The sequence below is a fragment of the Sceloporus occidentalis genome, unplaced genomic scaffold, assembly GCF_023333645.1.
Source record: "Sceloporus occidentalis isolate IW3139 unplaced genomic scaffold, rSceOcc1.0.p SCAF_39, whole genome shotgun sequence".
Taxonomy (NCBI): Eukaryota; Metazoa; Chordata; class Lepidosauria; order Squamata; family Phrynosomatidae; genus Sceloporus; species Sceloporus occidentalis.
In genome coordinates, this window is record NW_028317019.1 from 1,720,093 (window position 1) to 1,743,542 (window position 23,450).

The window sequence follows — 23,450 nt, forward strand, 5'->3', positions numbered from 1 at the left end:
TGCTTGGCAGTTGGCAGTTTGAGGCCTTCAGGGAACCCAAATTGGAGGGTGAAAGGGCCAAAAGTTGGAAAGGACCCCAAACAGGTTTCCCCAATGACACCTACAAGTTTTCCTGATGCTATAATATAGAGACTCCCTGAAACACTTTTTATAAATCTGCCTTTATATGTCTTTATAAATAAATAAAATTTAATAATACTAATACTAATAATAGTAATAATAAGGTACAACCAGGAGCTTTTTCTCCCGGTGGCTTCTTGTCCACTATTACCAGGGACAAAATGTAGGACAAATTCGAGACCAAATTGTAGGACAACTGCAGGACAAAACTCAGCCCAAAATGTAGGATGCTTATGGTCCTCAATTTTTCTTAAATGTCCTACATTTTGGGCTGAGTTTTGTCCTGCAGTTGTCCTGCAGTTTGGTCTAGAATTTGTTCCACATTTTGTCCCTGGTAATAGTGGACAATTATGGCAACCCTACTGAGGCCTCTGCACATGCTCAGGAACCCCTTCTTCTTCTTCTTCTTCTACAGAATCCTCCAGAGGCCTCTCTGCTCCTCCTCATCCCAGTGAATTAGTAGTTTTGAATTTGGGTCTTGGAGCTGTGCTGATAGGCATGTCAAAATGTCCTCCATTTTGAGCATGACTGAGAAACATGAATTTATATTGTTTTTTATTAACGTTGTTGGCTTTTAGTTGGTCGTGTCCTCCATTTTTCTTGAACGTCCTACATTTTGTTCTACATCGTGCCCTTGGGGTGCCAAAATATTTCTTGCCTAGGAAGGTCAAATATCTAGAGCTGTCCCTGTATTCAAGTCGTTTGCAACTTATGGCGACCCTAAGGCAACCTTATCATGGGGCTTCCTTGGCAGGTTTCTTCAGAGAGGGGTTGCCATTGCCATCCTCTGAGGCTGAGAGAGTGTGACTTGCCAAGGGTCGCCTAAGTCTCAAACACACTGCAGCAATTATCCAATCTGAGATTGCTTTAACTGCCCTGGCTCAGTGCTAGTGAATTCTGGGAAATGTCGTTTTCTGAGACATTGAGCCTTCTCTTTCAGAGAGCTCTGGTGTCACAATAAACTCCATTTCCCAGGATTCCCTAGCACTAGGCCAGGGCAGTTAAAGCGCTCTCAGACTGGACTATTGCTGCCGTGTGTTTTGGACCTTACTTGGCCACAAACTGTCCATAGCCTGCAATGCATCTCCTAATTCTGTTGGCAGTCCCTCCCTCCCAATACTTTCTCATTTCCCCTAAAACCAATACAAAGCTGGCAGATGGAAAGAGCTTTTAAAGCAGCATTTAAATCTGCCATATTTGTTTTAAAAGACTAAATGTCCCAAATGCTATTATCAATTTTGTAGCTATTATTACAGAAAGACGTAGAGTGCAAACTCCTCAAGTACCTTTATTTTCTGGAGTGAGATGGGCTTTTCCAACTGACTCACTGTGATGATCTCTGGTGGTCCAAGCAGCCAAGCTGCGGCCCTGTAATAATAATAATAATAATAATAATAATAATAATAATAATTTTATACCCCTCTCTTCAGCCAAAAGGCTTTCAGAGTGGCTTGCAAATGGTTAATTAGACATCTAGACATTATGGCTCTTAGCCCAACAGACCCTCAAATTCCTTAAATCTCTCTGCCATCATCCAGTGAATTATAAAAGGGTTTCCCTTAACCTACACTGGGACCAGTTAAGGAACCTTATTTCTACTTATTTACTGATCTTCCCAAGCATCAACCGAGCCAAGAAACGTCTGAAAGGAGTGTGAGAAGTAGATAACAAAATATAACTGAAATATAAGCCATACAATATATTAAGAATCTTGCAGGTACAATATTTGTAAGTATATAATATTCAATTCATACAACCTATAAAATATTAAATAGACCTAAACATCCAATTCTAAGACTAACTTCCAAGATCCGCTCTTTAACTCTCTCTCTCTCGATCTCCAACTGACACAATTCCCCCAACTGTCTCTTGGTCTCTCAGGCCTTATATCTCCTTCTCACAGAAGCTTCCAGAAGAACCTTTATCTTGCTCTCTGATTGGTCAAGAGAGCCTTCCGTAGCAGTGATGTCATTCTGCATTTGCATAAACCTCCCTTTACTGCCTGAAGAAGACCTCCATTGACTGGAGCCCAGTCATTACACTTTCCCAAGGCAAGGCTTGCACCTATTTCCCAATGTTGTTCTTGGGGTCTGCCTTCCAGTTGTTTCCAGGTCTTATGGTGACCTTATGGGAGTCTCTGAAGGGGTTTTCTTGGCAGGTTCCTTCAGAGTGGGTTTCCCATGGCCATCCTCTGAGGCTGAGAGAGTGTGACTTGCCCAAGGCTTCAGTTCTTTTGAAAGCCTTTTTGCTTTATCTTCTAGAAGGCAGCTGAAGTGTTGCTTCTTGCTCTGAAGAATGAGAGGAACTTTGTGGCATCCAAAAGGCTAACATTCTCTGGAGTTATGTCTGATAATATGTATATATAGGATTGCAATACATGCTCATTTATTAAAAGGTTTCGTATCATTGAATCTCATAGCTATGTCCTTAATAGCAGTTAACCAAATTAAACAGTATATAAAACAAAAACATGAAAACAAGCTAGACAAGGTAACTGTTACATGGATTTGTAATTGTTTGACCAGCCGAACCAAAAGGATTCTCAGCAATGGCTCCTTTTCATCCTGGAGACAAGTAACCAGTGGGGTGTCCAGTGGGGCTCTGTCCAGGGCCCAGTGCTATTCGACATCTTTATCAATGACTTGGACGACAAAATTGGGGGTATACTTTGCAGATGACAGCAAATAAGGAAGAGTAGCTAATACCTCAGAGGACAGGATCAAAATTCAAAAGGACCTGAATAGACTAGAAAACTGGGCCCAAGCTAACAAAATGAAATTTGACACGGAGAAATGTAAGGTACTGCACTTAAGGCGGAAAAATGAAATGCACAGATATAGGATGGGGGACACCTGGCTGAATGAAACTACATGTAAAATGGATCTAGGAGTCAAAGTAGGCCACAAGTTGTATATGAGTTAACAGTGTCATGTAGCAGCTAACAAGGCCAATGCGATTTTAGGCTGCATCAACAGAAGTATAGTGTCTAGATCAAGGGAAGTAATAGTGCCACTCTATTCTGCTTTGGTGAGAGCCACCTGGAATATTGTGTTCAGTTCTGGGCACCACAATTCAAAAAAGAAGTTGAGAAACTGGAGCGTGTCCAAATGATGGCGACCAAAATGGAAACCATGTCCTATGAGGAACGACTTAGGGAGCTGAGGATGTTTAGCCTGGAGAAGCGAAGGATAAGGGGTGATATGATAGCACTGTTTAAATATTTGAAGGAATGTCATATTGAGAAGGGAGCTAGTTTTCTGCTGCTCCAGAGACTAGGACCCGAAGCAATGGATGCAAGCTACAGGAAAAGAGATTCCAGCACAACATTAGGAGGAACTTCCTGACAGAAAGGGCTGTTTGACAGTGGAACACACTCCCTCAATGGAGAATTATGGAGTCTCCTTCTTTGAAGGCCTTTAAACCGAGTCTGGATGGCCATCTGTTGGTGATACTATGATTGAGAGTTCCTGCATGGCAGAAGGGGGTTGGACTGGATGGCCCTTGAGATCTCTTCCAACTCTAGGATTCTATGATTCTGAGATCACAATAGGACAGTCTCAATGCTTCCTTCAGCTTTTAACTCTTCCTGAGATTCTTTCTTCTCCCAGACAGCCTCACCTTGAAGAGAGGTGTTCCCAAGCCAAGTCTGAAGTCCAAAGGAACTTGCTCAATCCCTCTCTAAGCCACCCCCCAATTTCCAAGCTAAAGCAACACAAGCAGAGGTTGCATAGATACCAACTTTGTCTATACTTCCCTTCTCTTCTCCCAGACAGCTTCACTTTGAAGAGCGTTGTTCCCAAGCCAGCTTCACTCCTCCTTGAGAACCAGTCTCCAGATGCAACCCCATCCCTCTCCAAACGCCCTCCTTCATCTCAAAGCCATTCCATCTGTCTTTCTATCATTTCCCACTACATGCTTTCTATAACCCATCACTCTACACTACCTACTATGAACTATAACTACAACTCCTACTTTTATAATCAAACCCTAATATTTTTACTCTTTATGCCAGAACCCTTATACACTGTTTCTGACACGCAATGGGCCAGTCCCAATCCTTCAGGTATACAGCACCAGTCTGAAGTGACAATTCTCCCATCTCAATCTTTCAGGAAAGGAGCATCAGACTGAAGTCACAATGGGCCAGTCTCAATCCTTCAGGTAAAGAGCACCACCCTGAAGTCACAATAGTACCATCTCAATTATTCAGGCAAAGAGCATCAGCCTCAGGTTGCAATGGTCACGTCTCAAACCTTCAGGTAAGCAGCATTAGCCTAAATTCACAATGGTCCCATCTCATTGCTGCAGGCAAGGAGCACCAGACTGAAGTCACAATATGTCATGAATCCCTTCATTCATGTATTTATTAATTTTGGGATTCATGCCATAAGGGTTATAGGTTTAGGTTTAAATTAGAGTTAAGACAGATGGGATTTATGGTGGGTTAAAATAATATGTTTAAATATGTGCTTTAATAGAAGATACTAGAAAGAGGTAGGGAGATCATGGCTAAAGAATGTGACTGTTTGCTAGGATTGGAATCTGTGGGAATCATCCTTCTAACAGAGGTTTAAAAGACTGTCTGTAAAAGGAGAGTTATTGGTATTGTTATAATGCATTATGTTGTCATGGATTTATGCTTATATTTTCATATGGTATCATATTAGATTGGGATTAATGGGGTTTCATATTATATATATAGCCATAATGTTAAGTAAAACTGTTGTGTGGCTGCGTTCTGTGGTCCAAGGCCACAGGTGCATTGGTTGAGATAAGGCACATGAGAGCTTAATTCTCTTTAGAAACACTGCCTGAATTCCAGATGGGAGGACATTGCGCAGGAAAGGGCTATCCAATTAATTAGTTTTATTGGTTAATAGGGTGGGGTTAATTGATGTGGTTATAAAAGTGATATGTTTATACTTGCTTTCAATCCTGACAAATAAAGTCCCTTCTATTGCATGTATCTTCTTCAATAAAAGCTGTTCCTTTTTCAAAGTACTGCCTTTTGTGTTGCAAGAAGGGCTGCAGTTAGGACCTTGACATATCTCTCTCTCCCCTTCCATTCAGCCTGCTATCCCAAAAGGGCTGGAGAGCATACCGAACCAGCCACAGAACCTTTCCCTGCTCTTGTGTAATGCCAGGCCAGTCAAAAATACAACACAGATACTCCATGATCTCCTACTGGACAAAGAGGCTGACCTGGTTTGTTTTAGGGAGACCTGGCTGGGTGATGATAGCTCAGCCACCTGGGATCAGGCCTTACCAGCTGGGTTCTCCATCAGTGAGCAGGTAAGGGGACGTTGCTTTGGTCCATAAAGACAATCTTGCTTTGGCCAGGATACCTATCCATAAGATGGACCAATCGAATGTATTTGACTCAGCTTAAAGACTAGGGAAAGTCTGGGGATTCTGTTGGTTTAATGTCCACCCTGTTGCTTAACATAAATACTCTCTGGAAAAGATAACATCTTAATTATCACAAACCAGGGAAAGAGTGACATTCCTGGAGGAAGAAAATAAAAATTTGGGAAAAGAGATAGAGAGATTAACAAAAGAACATACTGAAGATACAGCAGAAAGAATTAAATTAGAGGAACGATTTAGGGAGAGATGTCTTAGAATAAGAGGTCTTCCCAAACAGAAGGACGAAGAGCTATATAAAAGGATAATTCGGTCATGGCTGAATTTATGGACTCAGATAATGAAACTTTTCTCCTCGAGGTGGACAAGATGTTTAGAGTAAGCTCCTGGGTCGCAAAATAGAAGAGACTGGCCAGAGATATCATGGTTTATTTTGTTAGGACTCAAATGAAAGAAGCAATTCTCCAACAACACTTTCATACAAGATTCAACACTGAAGAAAATGAAATTTTATTGTTTAAAGATATCTCTGGGAAACTGTTAAGGAAGAGGAAGGAATATGGACCACTGACTAAGGTTTTACGCAGCAATGCAATCTACTACAAATGGGAACTAACTCAGGGCCTATCTTTTAAATTAAAGCAAAAAAGATACCAAATCAATGGTACAAAAAGAAAGAAATGTTCTACATGAGAATGAAAAAGAACTTAATAAAGGAGAAAGTCAGAAAGAAGAAAGAAAAAACCCGGGAAAACGAGAAGAGGATAAGGAGGAAGAGAGCATAGAAGAAGAAATAGAAGAAGGAGAATTGCTTAGGAAACCAGATCCAAACACAAGAGAGGATGATATAGATGGAGAACGTGACGATGAAACGGGAAAAGACAGACATCCTATCATCGAATGATAAAGGAATCAACAGCCCAAAAAAGAGGTAAACTTTTCCATTATTGAGGGGAACAGAGACTTGATGTAATTTGCCTTCAGGAAAATCATATAAAGAAAGAGGATATAAGATTGTTGGAAAATGACAAATTCGGGAAAGAATACATAGCAACCTCAAAAAAGAGGGAAAAAGGTGTAGTGATTTATGTAAAGGATAAATGAGAATCTAAAGAGTTATTCTCAGACCCTAATGGATACTTGTTTGGTGTAGAAGTTACTTTACAAGACCAAAGGATCCTAATGGTGGGAGTTTGTGTACCCTTAGAAAATAAAGGCCTGTTTTTTGAACTATAGAAAAAACAAATGCCAGACCATATGAGCGATAGGACCTTAATGATGGGAGATTGGAATGGAGTGATAGACCCCCAGATAGATAGAAAAGCAGACAACAAAACATACTTAAAGCAAGGGAAATTGCCGAAATCTTTCTTTGAATCAAAAGAAGCCTTCACATTAGAAGATACTGGAGAATCAAGTATGGTCTGTCTAAGGATTCACGTTCTTTTCAAACACCCATCAATCCTGGCTGAGAATAGATATGTTCTTGACTTCCCCCGACTATTAGCACAATGGTGGAAGCAGTGGAAACCTTACCAAAAATCCTATTGGGTCACAACCCAATTTTATTGTTTTTGAAGAATAAACCTAAGGAACTGATATGGAGACTAGATGAGACTTTGTTAAAAGATGGAAAAATTCTAGATAAAGCAAAAACAAACCCACTTAAATCCTTCTTTGAAGAAAATCTGAATGGAGAAGTCAGCCCAGAGATCGCCTGGGACAAGGAAAGTGGTAATGAGGGGTTTCTCTTTGAAACAGTCTTACGAAAGGAAACAAAAATAGAGAAAAGAATTGGAAAGAACTACAGGAAAAGTTAAAGGATAAGGAACAATTACTTAAAGAAATCCCACAAAACAAAATGATTCAACAACAGATTAAGAAGATTCAAAAGGAAATATCCACAAGGCTAATAGAAGACCAGGAGGAAAAATCAAGATACATCAAACAGAAACACTTTGAGAATGCTATTAACCTGGTAAATGTTTAGCATGGAAACGGAAAAAGGGAAAGGAGAAACAAATCTTTTCAAGGGTTAAAGAAGAGGACAAGATTTATTCCAACCAAAAACATATGAAAGAATGTGTATATAAATATTTCACAAACCTACACAAAGAAGAATATATTTCCCAGGAGAGGATACAAGAATCTTTGGACAAACAAGACGTAGTAAAGATTGATGAAGAACAGAGATTTGAACTTAATAAACCAATAACGGCTCCTGAGGTGCTAGAAGCAATCAGTAAAACCAAGGCATCCAAAGAGCCAGGGACAGATGTCCTAAGCACAATGTATTACAAGAGCTTACAGAAAGAGCTAATTAAACCCCTAGTAGAAATCATGAATAGACTCTCACAAAGAAGAACGCCTGACTCTTGGAAGATAGATGATATTGCACTGATTCCTAAAGAAAGTAAGGAGCTGCTGGAAGTGAAACATTTCAGACCGATTTCTCTCCTTAACAGCGATTATAAAATCTTTGCAATGGTCTTAGCAGAAAGATTTTTAAAAACCCTACAAAATATCATAAACGAAGACCAAACAGGCTTCCTCCCAAAAGGCCCCTTAGAAACAACACGACGAATTTAATAGATATTATAGACTTCTATGAGAAGAAAATAGATTAAAAAACAGCTATGATTTTTCTTGAGGCCGAAAAGGCGTTCGATGAAGTTAATTGGAAACCTTAAGAAACATGGTTCTAGGAGATAACTTTATCATCTGGATAGATGCAATCTATAGAAAACAAACTGCGAGAGTTATTATTAATGGGGGGAAAGCGAAGGCGTTACCTGTAATGAGAGATACCTCTCTCACCTTTGTTATTTGAAGCCACTTTAGAGACTCTGAGTCCTAGCATTAAAGAAGATAAGAAGACCAAAGGCCTGGAAATAAAACAGGAAGAGTACAGACTTAAACTATACACAGACGACGTGGTGATATACTTATCTGATCCAATAGAAAGTGTTAATCCCCTGCTTTATAAATTAAAGGAATATGGACAGCATTCAGGTTTCCAGATTAAAATGGATAAGACAAACATTTTACCAATGAATTTAACAAAAGAAGGATCAGGAAAATCTACAAGAGGAGACTGGCTTTAAAGTAGAAAATAGGGTCAAATATCTAGGTGTTGAGTTCACCTCTAAAAACTGAGACATCTTTAAAAACGACTACAAGAAAATATGGGGTGATATCAAACAAGGTCTCCATAGATGGGCTAAACTCAACCTGTCCCTCTTGGGAAGGATCAGGGCAGTTAAAGTGAACATATTGCCTAAATTACTATTTTCATTTCAGACTGTACTATCCTTCTTAATGACAAACCATTTTTAGAACGGCAGAAGGACCTGCAAAAGTTCATCTGGGAAGGGAAAAACCTAGAATCAGATTTAAATCTCTAATGGATGATGTAACGATTCACAATCCTCTCTTCTATTTTGACCTGACACCTCTTTGGGTGTTTGAAGGACAGTCGTGTGGATGGATTTTAAAACACAGACCAAGTGGCTGATTTAACAACAATGTAAATTTATTTTTAAAACAGAATAGGCAAAGGTATCTTTGAGATGGAGTTGTTACTATGTCTTCTTTTGTTACATATATACAGGGCTGGTTTTAACTCTATAGTAATAATAATAATAATAATAATAACAACAACAACTCCGCCACACAGGCTATTACTATCACTCAAGAAATGCTGTAAGCCAAAGCCCTCTTCCTGAGTCTGGTTCCACTGAGTCTCTCTTCTCTAGACTCTCCAGAACTAATCCTGTCCCTCTCTGGACAAAGCAGTTCCTTAAGTAACCATCCCTCAGGAACTATGGGAACCCACTCCTCTCTTGGACTCTACTGTTCCCATCCTCTCTATCACTATCTCCCACTGAACTCCCGCTTCTTCCCTCAGGATTGCAAACCCTAACTGACTCCACCCAACTGCCAAGCGGAAGCTTCAAACTCCTCAGCCAGCACCTGATTGGCTTAGAGTCTCTGGCTTCTGATTGGCTGGTTTGTAAGTCAGTCCGTCACACGCCTCCCCCCTTTAATAGGTTCATTGAGACACAGAACCAAACTGTTCTATGGTCCAAGGAACTCCCAGTTATCAATTATACTTACCCATTATAGATAACATTATACACATATCAGGTGACACATGTGATATATTTCCTATACTTGTTTTATCAATAACCATTTCCAACTTAAATATCTTGGTATTTTCCTGTATGTTCCCCTTTTAAACATATGTCTAATATCAGTTCTACCTGTTATAACAACTTACCATCATTTTCCTATACGTTTAGCATATTATATCCATATCCCTTATCACTTGTTGGGTTTTAATATTTTAATAACACTTAAATAACCTTTTCCCCAACTTTAGATCTTTATATGTTCCATTTAAATGTTGTTATCAAACATATTTAATCTTTTAACCCTTTTTTCTTATTGATGGATCATCCTCTCCAACTACTTTGCCCCGTTCCCAGTATGGTTTTGAAAACATTTCATCTTCCATTATACTAATGGCAAACAACAATATATTGGTTTTCCAGTCTATCAACTCAATTATATCCTTGTCCTTTTTAGGAGTCTTCTCTGGATCAGTCCTTGTAACTGACCATGTGTTTCTTTTTACCGGCTGTGGACTTAACACCTCATCTAGTAAAAAGTCTTTGCTTCCTCCTGTGTCACTGGACCACATTCCTTGAGTGCGCTGAGCAATCTTTACATCTTCTTCTGGAGACCGTAAAGTGTCCCTTACCCAAATCATCCCGTTCTCTAGATAGTTCATCACAATCTTTGGTCTTTTTCCCTCTGTTGAATCTCCTTTTCCAGTTGGTTGATGGCTTTTGGGGTCCCACCAACGCTTGTCTGTCATCTGGTCGCCACCAGTATGTTTGACAGTGCAGTTTGTAGACGTGAACATGTTCTGCATTTACATATCTATTCTTTCAACTTTTACTTTAAGATTCTTCCAGTCTCTGTGAACTAAACCCTTTTCTTGGGTTATATCACCCATTTGCCAAACTGCATATCTTTCAACACTGTCCTATTTAATATATAGCTTCCAGAACCCTGAACTCTTTATTAGAACCTACAAAAGCCTGTTGTGATGCTTTTAATAACTACTTCACGGACAAAATCTCTCAGATGAGAGCCGATTTGGATGCTGGCCTTACGACAGAAGTGACAGGAGAGGTATCCAGAGCCTCCACCCATACTGTTATTCTGGATCAATTTGAGTCAGTTAGTACAGAGGATGTGGAGAAGCTCCTTGGGAGTATGAAAACGACAACTTGCTCTCTTGATCCTTGTGCGTGTTGGCTGGCTGTCCAGGGGGAGATACCATCAAGATGCTGCTAAACATATAACTAATACATCTTTCAGGGAAGGCTGTCTTCCATCTTGCTTCAAAGAGGCGGTGGTTAAACCACTTCTACAAAAAGCCTTCCCTTGACCCTCTGGACAGAAACAATTACAGGCCAGTTTGGATCTTAATATTCTTAGGCAACGTATTCAAGAGGGCAGTCTCCATTCAACTCCAAGCAGTCTTGGAAGAAATGGATTTTTCTACATCCATATCAAACTGGATTTAGGAAGGGTTACAGAGTTGAGACAGCCATGGTCACATTAGTCGATGACCTCCGTCTGAGCGTCGATAGCTCTTTGAAAAGGGGAAGTGTGACCCTTCTGGTGCTATTGAAGGCCTCTCAGTGGCCTTCAATACCATTGACCACAGTATCCTTCTGGAACATATGGGAGAGTTGGGAATTGGGGCACTGCTTTCCAGTGGTTCAGGTCCTACCTCTCGGGCAGATTCCTATCACTTAGGGACAGTTCTTCATCCAAGAGGGTGCTCAAGTCAGGCGTCCCTCAAAGCGTGATTCTGTCCCCAATGCTATTCAACATTTACATGAAGCTGTTAGGTGAGATCTTCTGGAGACATGGGGCGGGGAGCAGGGAGACCTTGAAACAGTAGTACATGCGCAGGTCACCTCTTGGCTCGACTTCTGTAACACACTCTACATGGGACTTGTGCCAAGTTCAGAAACTTCAATTGGAACAGAATATGGCAGCCAGGTTGGTTACGGACACTTCTAGAACTGCCTACATTACACCGGTTCTTAAATCCCTTCACTGGCTGCCCATTAGTTTCTAGACAAGATACAAGGTGTTGGTTCACTCTGGAACGACCTCTGGATGAGATCCGTCCTATTAACACATTGGAAGCCTTTAGGAAGGCTATTAAGACGGACCTCTTTCCAGACTAGATGAGATCTATTGACTTGCCTCCCCCTCCTCCTGACCCTTACCCTTGCCATCGTTAGTGTGATGGAAATTGCTATTGATGTATATCGTTCCTGCCCTCTCACCTCTCCTTCAGAAAATGACCCATTTCTGGCCCAAAAAAACTTTTTTACTGTATTGTGTTATGAAAGTTTTTAATTTTCTTGCTGTTTAATAGGTTTTTTAAGGGTTGATTAATGTTTTTATAATTGGGAGAAGGGTTGGGGGTTTGGAATTTTAATTGTATTTCTTAAATTGTATGTTATTTTATTACTGTAATCCTCTTTGATTCCATTGAGGAAAAAGTAGAATAATAATAATAATAATAATAACTTCTCTTCAAGGGGGTCAAAAGCGCTTTCAGTACGCTCCCAGAACTGGGGGGGGGGGTGTTTCTGGGGCTATGGGTTTCTCTGTTGGTCCTCCTCTGCAGGGTTGTTGTGAAGGAAAAGGTAAGTATGTGAGGGGGTGCCCAATCTGGATCCTGTGGGTCTCTAAGCCTAGTTCCCAGGTTGACAGGGGATTGCCAGAGTTTTGAGGTCCCTCCGTCTCCCTCCTCTTGGCTTTGGCCAAGAGTATTTTGGCTCTTCTCTCCCCCCCAGAGCCCCCTCCCTCAGGACTCCAGAGAAAACTCCCCTCCCCAAAGAAAAATGCCATTGAATCCTATCCTGTGCGATGCTTTCTATTTGGCACAAAACTCTTCCCCAAATGAAGCATCAGAAGAGAGGGGTTCTCCTCGGCCCCACTTTCCACGAGGGAGGGGGCTCCTCAAAGACCTTTTTACCTTTGGATCCCCCTCCACTCCATGGTCATGCCTCTCTCCAAGAGTCCCACCGGCCTTCATTTATCATAACAACTCCCCTAGTACCCTGGACCCAAGGAATCCCCCAAGGAGGGGGCAGGGAAGGAAAGAGGGAGAAGAGGCCTTGCAGGACCCCTGCCTTTCTTTGGGGGGAGAAGAGGGGATTCTCCCCTCAGACATTCCTCTGAATGAACAAGGGCTCTCCCCACTTCCCTCCCTCCCTCAGAACAGACTGTGAGGGCAGCAATGGCTTCCGGGGCTGAGACTGTGCAGGTGCATATAGTCCCAAAGGCCCCTCCTCAGCATGCGCAGGGATTGCCAGGGCCTAGATGCTGCTGCTTATTCCGCTGGCAGCCTTTGTGGGAAAGGAAGGTATGCGCCGGGGTTCAGTGGCCTCCCCTTCCTTCCCTCCTTTCTTCCTTTGAGGAGACCGCAATGGAGGCCAAGGTGCAGAGCTGGACTCAGGAGGGAAAGTCAGGAAAGGAAGGCTCTGATTTGGAAATATAGCTCTCTCTGTGTATCCTGTAATGTTTGTGTCTGTGTGTCTGTGCTGTTCTTATGGCTGGGAATGGAGAAGAGAACTGAGGAGAGAAGAAAGGGTCAGTTTTGGGCAAATTCAGAAATTCTGTGCATCAAAGTCCAGTGTGTTGAAACAGTAAAGAACTTTATTGAGAAGACATAGAAATTCAGTGTTTAATCCAGAACTGACCACTCCAATCCAAACAATACATTAAAACCCCTAAAACAAAAAAAATGACCCTCTTCCAAACCTAGCCCCCACCTCCAATTCCCACAGTCCATGCCCCACAGGTAACAAGGCCCCCTTTTGCCATTCCCAGAAACTAACCCTTTCTGTTAATACCTGCCCCCAACTTTCTTAAGCCAAAATCCCACACATTGCAAAAGCTATAATTCCCATAACTATTCTAACCAGCTGCAACAAATCCCAACCTCCCATCTACCTAACCTATACCACAACCCACAATCCCCAGACCAATTGACAACCCAAACCAATTATCTATACTGTTGGCAATTAAAACCTAAACTTAACAAAATCCAACTTGAAAACATAGACACATATTGACAGACAACTTTTACAAATAAGATCACAAGGGCCTTTTCTTTGCACTGCTGGATTGAAAATATATTTGTTGTATTTGTTATTGACAAATATAATGTTAGGATTTTTGTGGCTTCTCTCCTCTGTGGACTCTCTGATGTGCCACTAGGTGTGACTTCTGAGGAAAACATTTCTCACAATGCTGGCATTTGTATGGCTTCTCTCCTGTGTGGACTCTCTGATGTGTCACTAGGTTTGACTTCGAAGTAAAACATTTCTCACAATGCTGGCATTTGTATGGCTTCTCTCCTGTGTGGACCCTCTGATGTTTCACTAGGTCTGACTTTGAAGAAAAACATTTACCACAATGCTGGCATTTGTATGGCTTCTCTCCTGTGTGGACTCTCTGATGTGACACTATGTGTGACGTACAAGAAAAACATTTCCCACAACGCTGGCATTTGTATGGCTTCTCTCCTGTGTGGACTCTCTGATGTATCACTAGGTATGACTTCCCAGAAAAACATTTCCCACAATGCTGGCATTTGTATGGCTTCTCTCCTGTGTGGACTCTCTGATGTATCATTAGGACTGACTTCCGAGAAAAACATTTCCCACAATGCTGGCATTTGTATGGCTTCTCTCCTGTGTGGACTCTCTGATGTATCATTAGGATTGACTTCCAAGAAAAACATTTCCCACAACGCTGGCATTTGTATGGCTTCTCTCCTGTGTGGACTCTCTGATGTATCATTAGGATTGACTTCCGAGAAAAACATTTCCCACAATGCTGGCATTTGTATGGCTTCTCTCCTGTGTGGACTCTCTGATGTATCATTAGGATTGACTTCCGAGAAAAACCTTTCCCACAATGCTGGCATTTGTATGGCTTCTGCCTGGTGTGGACTCTCTGATGCATGACTAGGATTGACTTGTAAGCAAAAATTTTCCCACAGTGCTGGCATTTATGTGACCTCTTTCCTGTGTGGACTCTCTCATGACTCAAATGTTTTTCTGTAAAGAACGACAATTACAGATGAGACTGAAAATCAGACTTAACAGAGGAGGGTGTTACTGCATGATTTAGCCCTCATTAACCCCTCCTTCTTAGAGATTAAATTAATAAAGTTGCTGTGAGTAACCTAATCATGACCCTGATGCTTATGCCCCTAAATCCATTGAACAGTTGCATTCTTACTGATAGGAGCTAGCAAAGAAGAGACCATATGGGAACTGCCTTGAGGGAATCAGTAGAAGAAGATAGTCAAAGGACTGTTGAAAAAAAATATTCAATTAAATATGTGCAAAAATACTTTGAGTGACAGGTGGCATCATATCCTGTGAGACGGCCACTGAATGCTGAGTCAGAGCACAAGGCATGATGCAAGCTAACTGCAGAGGATGCTTCATGCTGTTTGGCACCTGGAGAGGACTCACAACCAATACAGTATGCAGCTCACATGAGGATTGGAGTGCATTGGATTGGAGTTGTGTGTACAAGGGATGGTGAAGTTGATGGAAGTCGGAGAGGAGAGCTTGCAAATATTTGTATTATTTTGCAACTCAGCATAGAGAACCTCAAAGGATTTTGATAAAATCGACTGTGTTTGTGACTTATTTTTAAGTGTGAAAAGTCGTCATTGCATTGCCAATGCCTATATCTGGATATTTGCTTCCGTACTCTGCTATGATATTTTTGAGCTGTATTTGGTGCATCACCCTCAGATTGTAGTGTATATTGGCTTGTGAACGCGATCAAAATTCAGAGCCAACAAGAATCTGAGAGGCGGTGAGCTAATCCTTTTTGTCTGATGTATTTGCATCGAACACCCATTGCATTCAGTTTGTTTCACACCATTCTTCCCCCACAAAGGAAATATTCTAAAGTGATATAAACCTTTCTGAACCCAGTTTCTGCCCCCAAGCACCAATTTCAGTATAAATATCAGCCCCGACTTGCTGTTCTTCGGTGTCAGTCCAGTTACAGATAGATACTCTGTTTGTTTTCATGGCTAAACACCTCAATGCACTCACCAACCCCAATTGTCATGGGAACTACTGACCTCTCCTTATTTCATATCCTCAACAATTGGAATAAAGATCTGGATAGATAACGTATCACCATTATCAAAGCCTTACATCTATTCACCACACCCACCTTTGTTACCTAGTTCTTGCGTGTGTGCATGAACAGTTATATGTATGTGTCTGTGTGTTTTGCTTTCCCCCTAAATAAAACACAAAAACCTATTTCAAATCCCACTGAAGATCTGTTTGATTCAGGAACTGCTATAGATTGGCTGAGTCCAGAGGTCACTATTGCCCCAGTGAAACTATTTTGCTCTATTGAGCTAAGTACCAAACTCCCCTAAAAGCATAGCACTTGCGTCCCACAACATTCCAGAATTTGCAGTTTAGGATTGGATATTTAGAAACCTTAGAAAGTGGAGACAATAGTGCCTCACTAAAACTAGAAATTCCAAGATTCCGCAGGAAGTTGTTATGACAGTTAAATTACGTGTGAAAGGGAACTAGGAATGGTAGTAGAGCACAAGTTGAACATGTGTCAACAGTGTGGTGCAGCGGCTAAAAAGGCCAATGTGATCCTAGGCTATATCAATAGGAGTATAGTGTCAAGATCAAGGGAAGTAATAGTGCCACTCTATTTTGTTTTGGTCAAGGCTCACTTGCAATAATCCTGTGTCCAGTTCTGGGATGACAATTCAAATAGATGTTGAGAAGCTGGAGCATGTCCAGAGGAGGGAAACCAAAATGGAGAACAGTCTGGAAACCATGCTCTCTGAGGAATGACTTAGGGAGCTGGGTATGTTTAGCTTGGAGAAGAGAAGGTTAAGAGTGGATATGACAGCCCTGTTCAAGTATTTGAAGAGATGTCATATTCAGGATGAAGCAGGCTTGCTTTCTGCTACTCCAGAGAAAAGGACATGGAACAATGGATGCAAGCCACAGGGACAAGAGATTCCACTTAACCTTTAGGAGGAACTTCCTGAGAGTAAGAGCTCTTCAACAGTGGAATATACTCCCTCAGAGTTTGGTGGAGTCTCTTTCTTTGGAGGTCTTTAAACAGAAGTTGGATGGCCATCTCTTGGGGGGTGCTTTGAATGTCTATTCCTGCATGGCAGAAGACTGAAACGGATGGTCCTTGTGGTCTGTTTCAACTCTTTGATTCTATAATTCTAAAGTGGAATCATAGCTCTCTGACAGTGAATTATGAAAGGGCCCTCCGTCTTAACAGGAAGGGCAATGGATTCAGGTTCCTTACCCACAGAGGCCACATTCTCGTAATTCTCCATCATCACATTACTGTACATAAGTTTCTGCTTCTTCGTCAACATTTTCCATTCCTCTTCGGTGAAATATACCGCCACATCCGCAAAGGTCACCTGCAACAGAAAATAGCCCTCATCCAGAGAGTGACTAAACAAAAGGGGAGGAAAGCACATGGTGCATTGCAAATATTATTTGATCACTTTAGAATTCAGTCCAGGAAATAAACTTTAAATTCTGCAAGCCAGAAAAAAGCTACAGCCTTTGAGATCCAGTTTGTCTCGAATCCTATCAATATACAATATAATAAAGAATATAATTTAGGCCATTTCTGGAATATTATTGATTGATTAGGATACTGACTATCCCAACATGTATAGTACATTTAGTCACCAATGAATTATAGTGCATTTAGCCATATCTCACCTAATTTCAGAGGTATATTTCATTGTTAAAAACAGTTCTGGGGAGTGCTCTGGGTTTGAGGGCCACTGGGCCCACCCTCAATTTAGGCCTAGACATATTCTCCCATATCCCCCAGCATTTCACAGATGAGGAAAGCAAGACACATGTGGCTAAGCAACACCAGAAGGTGGTCAAGATGGACAAAGTTGTATGATAAAGATCACACAAGTGAGGAAGGGTACCGCAGTTTGCTTTTGCCTCTGTCTCCTGGCAAGGGCAAGACCCTGCTTCCTCCTCTCCTCCCTTCTCCCCTCTTTTGAGTGGAAGGGATGAACACTCTTTTGAATTTGGAACAAATTTTTCAGCAACTGAACTGACCTGAGGAGAATGGGGAAAGTGGGAGGAGGAGAGAGAAATAGGACATTTTCTAAGCCCCTGAAAAAATGAGGTGACAGAGGATTACCCAGGACTCTTTCTGCCAAACTGGGACAGTATGTTCTCCGCTTGCTTTCATGAGCCGGACCAGACATAGATGAAACTAATAGTAAGGATGGCAGCTTACCAAAGAGCTGTTGTACCTCAGGAGCCTCTTTCTGTTGGAGCCCGACTCCCTCCGCTTGGCCTCTGTTTCGGCCATCAGATGGACAGGGGGTCCTGGTGGCCCTGCACTTGGTCACTTACAGCAAGAGAGGCCCAAAGCCGTGTACAAGGAGGCCGAGATGAAGGTCCTGAGAAAAGGGACCAGGATTAGGATTGACTTGGCAAGAAACCCTGCAGCACTCAAAGACACAAAGAACAGCATCCTGCTGGAGACATACGCAGGTGACAAATGCCTCGTTTGGCCCAATGCAGAGGTGGGCATCCCCTTCCTCCCTCTGCACTAAACAAAGACCTAGCATAGATTTACTTCAGCTCCCCTACTCAACAGATACTCCATGCCTTATTAGAGTGGGGGGGGGGGATTAGGGGATGGGGAATTAGAGAGGCCCCTGGCTATGTCCCCATAGATAGATGTGAAATCAGTGCATCATAAACAAATAAACCATCTGCTGAAACCTGCAGAGGTCGCCAGTGCTTTTGCCCAGCATCACCCCCTTTCACAAGAAGGCTGCATGCACACTATAGAAATAAGGCACTTTGAGACCGCTTTAACTGCTCAGTGCTATGGAATCCTGGGATTTTACCTTTAGGACCCTTAGCCTTCTCTGCCAGAGAGTTCTCATGCCACAACAAACTACAAATCCCAGGATTCCATAGAATGGAGCCAGGAGTTTGAAACTGGATTATTTCTGCAGTGCAGATACATCCTGAGTCGATTGTAAAAGGATAGAAGCACCGATGTCTTGTTTTTATCCTCCTAATAATGGTTTTCCTTTAAAAAATTAAGTAGTTTGTTTTAGTCTATAATCCTTATTTTTGTTGTTTGTTTTATGTTTCATTCTTGGTAATATGAGTTATTCTGGTCTGCCTCCTTCCTTCTTGCCTAAAAATCTCTTAATAAGGAAACTGGGGAGGCTTTTAAAACCTCCCAAAGGAGCTCTTTTGGCCTTTTTTGGGGGACAAGCCTCCTTTTAGAAGCCAAAGCCCAATGTTTGTGAAGAAGAAGAATAAGGCTTGTATTAAAACTATCATCTCCATTTCTGATCCCTTTTAAAACCCATGTTCCCCAGAAGGAGCAGAGCTAAGAAAACCCTCTCACAAAAGACACTCAAAGGGACACACTTCCTTCCTTTTGGCCCAAGGAGCCTGTCCTCCTCCTCTCTCTGGAGCCTCAGGAGAGAAAGAGAAGCCTCTGTTCAACTGAGGCCTCAGAGAAGGTTCTGGAATATTATTCCCAACAGTCACAAGCAGAACAAAATGGCTGCCAGAACACAAAATGGCTACCTCTGGCTCAGCACTTGGAGGCCTCAGTGCAGTAGTGAAACCTACAACTTCCAGGCCTTGTCCCTCTGCTCCCTCTCCCCTCTCTCTCTGCCTCCTTCCTTCCTCCTTGTCTCTGTCTGTCTGTCTGTATCCCTTCCTTCCTTCCTTCCTTCCTTCCTTCCTTCCTTTCCTCCCTCTGTCTCTCTGACCCCTTCTCACTCACTCTTCCTTGCGCAGAGCTAAATAGAGAGGCACAAGCTCCTCCCCTTCTTTAATCTGGCCAATGGGAGCAGAGGACCTGGAAGGCCCCACCCCCTGCCCCACCCTCACAGGCTCCTCCTGCAGTTAATATGGAACAAGGCAGGAGGGACTGAGGGACCCTGGAGCCCCAGCCACACTGGCGGCCATTTTGTGTTCTGGCAGCCATTTTGTGTGCTGTTTGTGACTATGGAGTATGTTCTAGAACCTTCTCTGAGTCCTCAGTTGAACATGCATAAACACACACAGATACACACACACACACACACACACACATACAGACACACATATACACACACATTATATATATATATATTTATATATACACACAGACACACACACACAGACATATATACACATACATATACTGTATATATACATACATACGTGTCACAACAAACTACAATTCCCAGGATTCCCTGATTTGAGAAGGGAATTGTCTCCACGCTTCCAGATCACAGCCCCAGAGAAAGAGTCTCTACAGTATATCAGCATTGCCAATTTAAGTCCACTTTTTCAGCTGCATTTGAATTTAATAATGATAATAATAATGGTGATGATGATGATAGATAGATAGATAGATAGATAGATGGATAGATAGATCGTGTAGCACCTTTGAGACTCACTAAAAGAAAAGTTGGCAGCATGAGCTTTCCTAGACTTAAGCGTACTTCCTCAGATGTATGGGAATTGTAGTTTATTGTGGCACCAGAGCTCTTTCTCACAAAACTACAATTCCCAGGGTTCCCTAGCACTGAGCCACGGCAGCTAAAGTGGTCTTGAACTGGATTATTTGTGCAGTGTGTCTTGGAACCAACTCAGGCTGCATCTTCACTCCAGAGACAATCCAGTTTCATACCGTTTTAACTGCCATGGCCCAGTGCTATGAAGTCCCAGTAATTGTAGTTTGTTATCATACCAGAGTTTGCTGAGAGAGAAGGTTCAATGTCTCACAGAACTAGAATTCCCAGGATTCCATAGCACCGAGCCTGGGCAATTAAAGGGGTGTCAAACTGGATTATTTCTGCAGTGTGGTTGCAGCCAAACACGTTTCTATTTTGCATAAATCTTCCTGGCCCCCCTTCATGTCCAAATAAGTATCTTAAAGGTATTAGAAGGACTGAAAGATTCTTTGTTTGGTCCAATGGTAATTTTGAGAGTTGAAATAAGTTACAATTATTTTTATTCAATTAGGTTTACATTTATTTGCTAAAGATCCACCATATTAGTAAAAATATAAATAAATCCTATTATTATTATTATTATTATTATTAACATTACGGGAACTTTCAGGGATTTTGACTGAATATTCCGTGTAATATGGGGTGGATTCCATGGATTTTGGTAAAACATGCCGGGAAATAAGTTCAAGGCTTCTTACCAACACTGGTCCTGCCCTGCAGTAAGGCCACTCCAATCCCTCTCAACCGAGGACTACAACTCCCAAGTCTTCTTTCTTTCTTTCTTTCTTTTTTGTTACTTTCCTTCTTCCTTCCTTCCTTCTTTTCTCCCAAGCTGCCTTGTGTTAGTGCTGTTACTGCTCTTGTTGTCGTTGTGTGCTTCTAAGTTGTTTCTGACTTATGGTGACCCTAAGGGAAGTCCATTGAAGGCTTTTCTTGGCAAGATTTGTCCAGAAGTGGTTTTGCAAGTGCCTCCCTCTGAGGCTGAGAGAGTGTGACTTCTTGCCTAGGGTCACTCAGTGGATTTCTGTGGCCAAGAGGGCATTCGGACCCTGGGCTCCAGGGTCATAGTCCAATGCTCCAGCCACTAAACCACCGCTGGCTCTTTCTTGAGGCTTTGTAGTTTTTTGTGGAGTGGCTCTAAGTCATTGCCGACTTCTGGGGAGCCTTCCCTGGGGTTTTCTTGGCAAGAGTTGTTCAGAGGAGATTTGCCATTGCCTTCCTCTGAGGCTGAGAGAGTGTGACTTCTTGCCCAAGGGACCCAGCTGGTTTCATGGAGGAGTGGGGCACTGGAGCCTGGACTCCAGAGTTGTAACCCAACACTCAAACCACTGTACCACACTGCCTCCCATTCCCATGTACAACCTGAGAAATAATAGCAGACTTTTTTCTGTTCTTCATGTGTGTCTTCAAGTCTAATTTATGGCAACCCTAAGGCAAACTTATCATGGGGTTTCCTTGGCAGGTTTATTCAGAGAGGGGATGCCATTGCCATCCTCTGAGGCTGAGAGAGTGTGACTTGCCAAGGGTCACCTAAGTCCAAAACACACTGCAGCAATAATCCAATCTGAGATTGCTTTAACTGCCCTGGCTCAGTGCTAGGGTATTGTGGGAGATGTAGTTTTGTGAGACATTGAGCCTTCTCTGTCAGAGGGCTCTGGTGCCACAATAAACTCCAGTTCCCAGGATTCCCTAGCACTGGGCCAGGGCAGTTAAAGCGCTCTCAAAATGGACTATTGCTGCCGTGTGTTTTGGACCTTTCTTGGCCGCAAACTGTCCATAGCCTGCAATGCATCTCCTAATTCTGTTGGCAGTCCCTCCCTCCCAACACTTTCTCATTTCCCCCCAAAACCAGCACAAAGCTGGCAGATGGAAACAGGTTTTAAAGCAGCATTTAAATCTGACATATTTGTTTTTAAAAGACTAAATGTCCCAAATGCTATTATCAGTTTTGTAGCTATTATTACAGAAAGACGTAGAGTGCAAACTCCTCAAGTAGCTTTATTTTCTGGAGTGAGATGGGCTTTTCCAACTGACTCTCTGTGATGATCTCCAGTGGTCCAAGCAGCCAAACTGCGGCCCTGTAATAATAATAATAATAATAATAATAATAATAATAATAATAGTTTTATACTCCTCTCTTCAGCCAAGAGGCTATCAGAGTGGATTACAAATTGTTAATTAGACATTTAGACATTATGGCTCTTAGCCCAGCAGACCCTTAAATTCCTTTAATCTCGCTGCCTCCATCCAGTGAATCATAAAAGGGTTTCCTTTAAGCTTCACTGGGACCAGTTAAGGAACCTTATTTCTACTTCTTTACTGATCTTCCCAAGCATCAACCGATGCAAGACACATGTAAAAGGAGCTTCGAGTAGTAGATACTCCAAGGAGATATTTACTATAAATAACAAAATATAACTAAATATAAGTCATACAAGGTATTAAGAATCTTGCATGTATAATATTTGTAAGTATATAATGTTCAATTCATACAAGCTATTAAAGAAATAAATAAACCTAAACGTCCAATTCTGAGACTAACTTCCAAGATCCGCTCTTTAACTCTCTCTCTCGATCTCCAACCGACACAATTCCCCCAACTGTCTCTTGGTCTCTCAGGCCTTATATCTCCTTCTCACGGAATCTTCCAGGAGAACCTTTATCTTGCTCTCTGATTGGTCAAGTGAGCCTTCCGTAGCAGTGATGTCATTCTGCATTTGCATAAACCTCCCTTTACTGCCTGAAGAAGACCTCCATTGACTGGAGCCCAGTCATTACGCAAACACTTCAAGGGTCTGTGCCTAAGGACAACTAAACCGCTTATAAACTGCGTCCAAACTGCTTCTAGTCTCCTGGATGCTCAGAAACGCCTCGCAAACGAAGCCAGAAGCAGCGTACCGTAAGTGGAGAGACAAGACACGTGGCTTAAAGAAAGCTAGAGCGTTCAGCAACAGAGCCATCTCTTTGCCTGGAGCCATTGCAGGGGAATTTCCATCCTTGGAGCCAAATGGGGCAGAGGAGCCTGTCCTTGAGGATTTACTCATTGCTGAGAAGAAACAACATATTGAACAGCAACCATGCCCCCAGACTTTGTGACCAAAGAATGTCTTTCAACAGCCCATACTGTTATCTCAGTCTATGAACTCTTAAAGTAAAAACTGGTGATCAACTGAAGTGTCTTAAACTCCCCTTTGATAACTTTATACCAAAAGCTACAGCTCTAAAAGAAAGCTTGGGTCAATCCAGCAGCAGAGGACCCAGAAAGGAAGGAAAGCTGGGCTGCAAAGAGAACAGAATCCATGATCCTAGGAGCAGTTCA

The 23,450-nt window shown here is 42.1% G+C and overlaps 1 protein-coding gene across 1 annotated transcript; it reads right to left on the reverse strand.

The window, feature by feature from the left end:
- Positions 1 to 13,661: 13,661 nt before the first annotated feature.
- LOC149290391 (uncharacterized) lies at positions 13,662 to 14,623 on the reverse strand. Its single transcript, XM_089489272.1, has one exon. The coding sequence runs from the start codon at positions 14,551 to 14,553 to the stop codon at positions 13,753 to 13,755; it is 801 nt and encodes a 266-aa protein (XP_089345398.1). The 5' UTR covers positions 14,554 to 14,623; the 3' UTR covers positions 13,662 to 13,752.
- Between the last annotated feature and the right edge of the window lie 8,827 nt (positions 14,624 to 23,450).

What these genes read in the sequence shown, in the direction of transcription:
- LOC149290391 (XM_089489272.1), bottom strand. Translation starts at nt 14,553, where the DNA reads ATGCATCAGAGAGTCCACACCAGGCAGAAGCCATACAAATGCCAGCAT.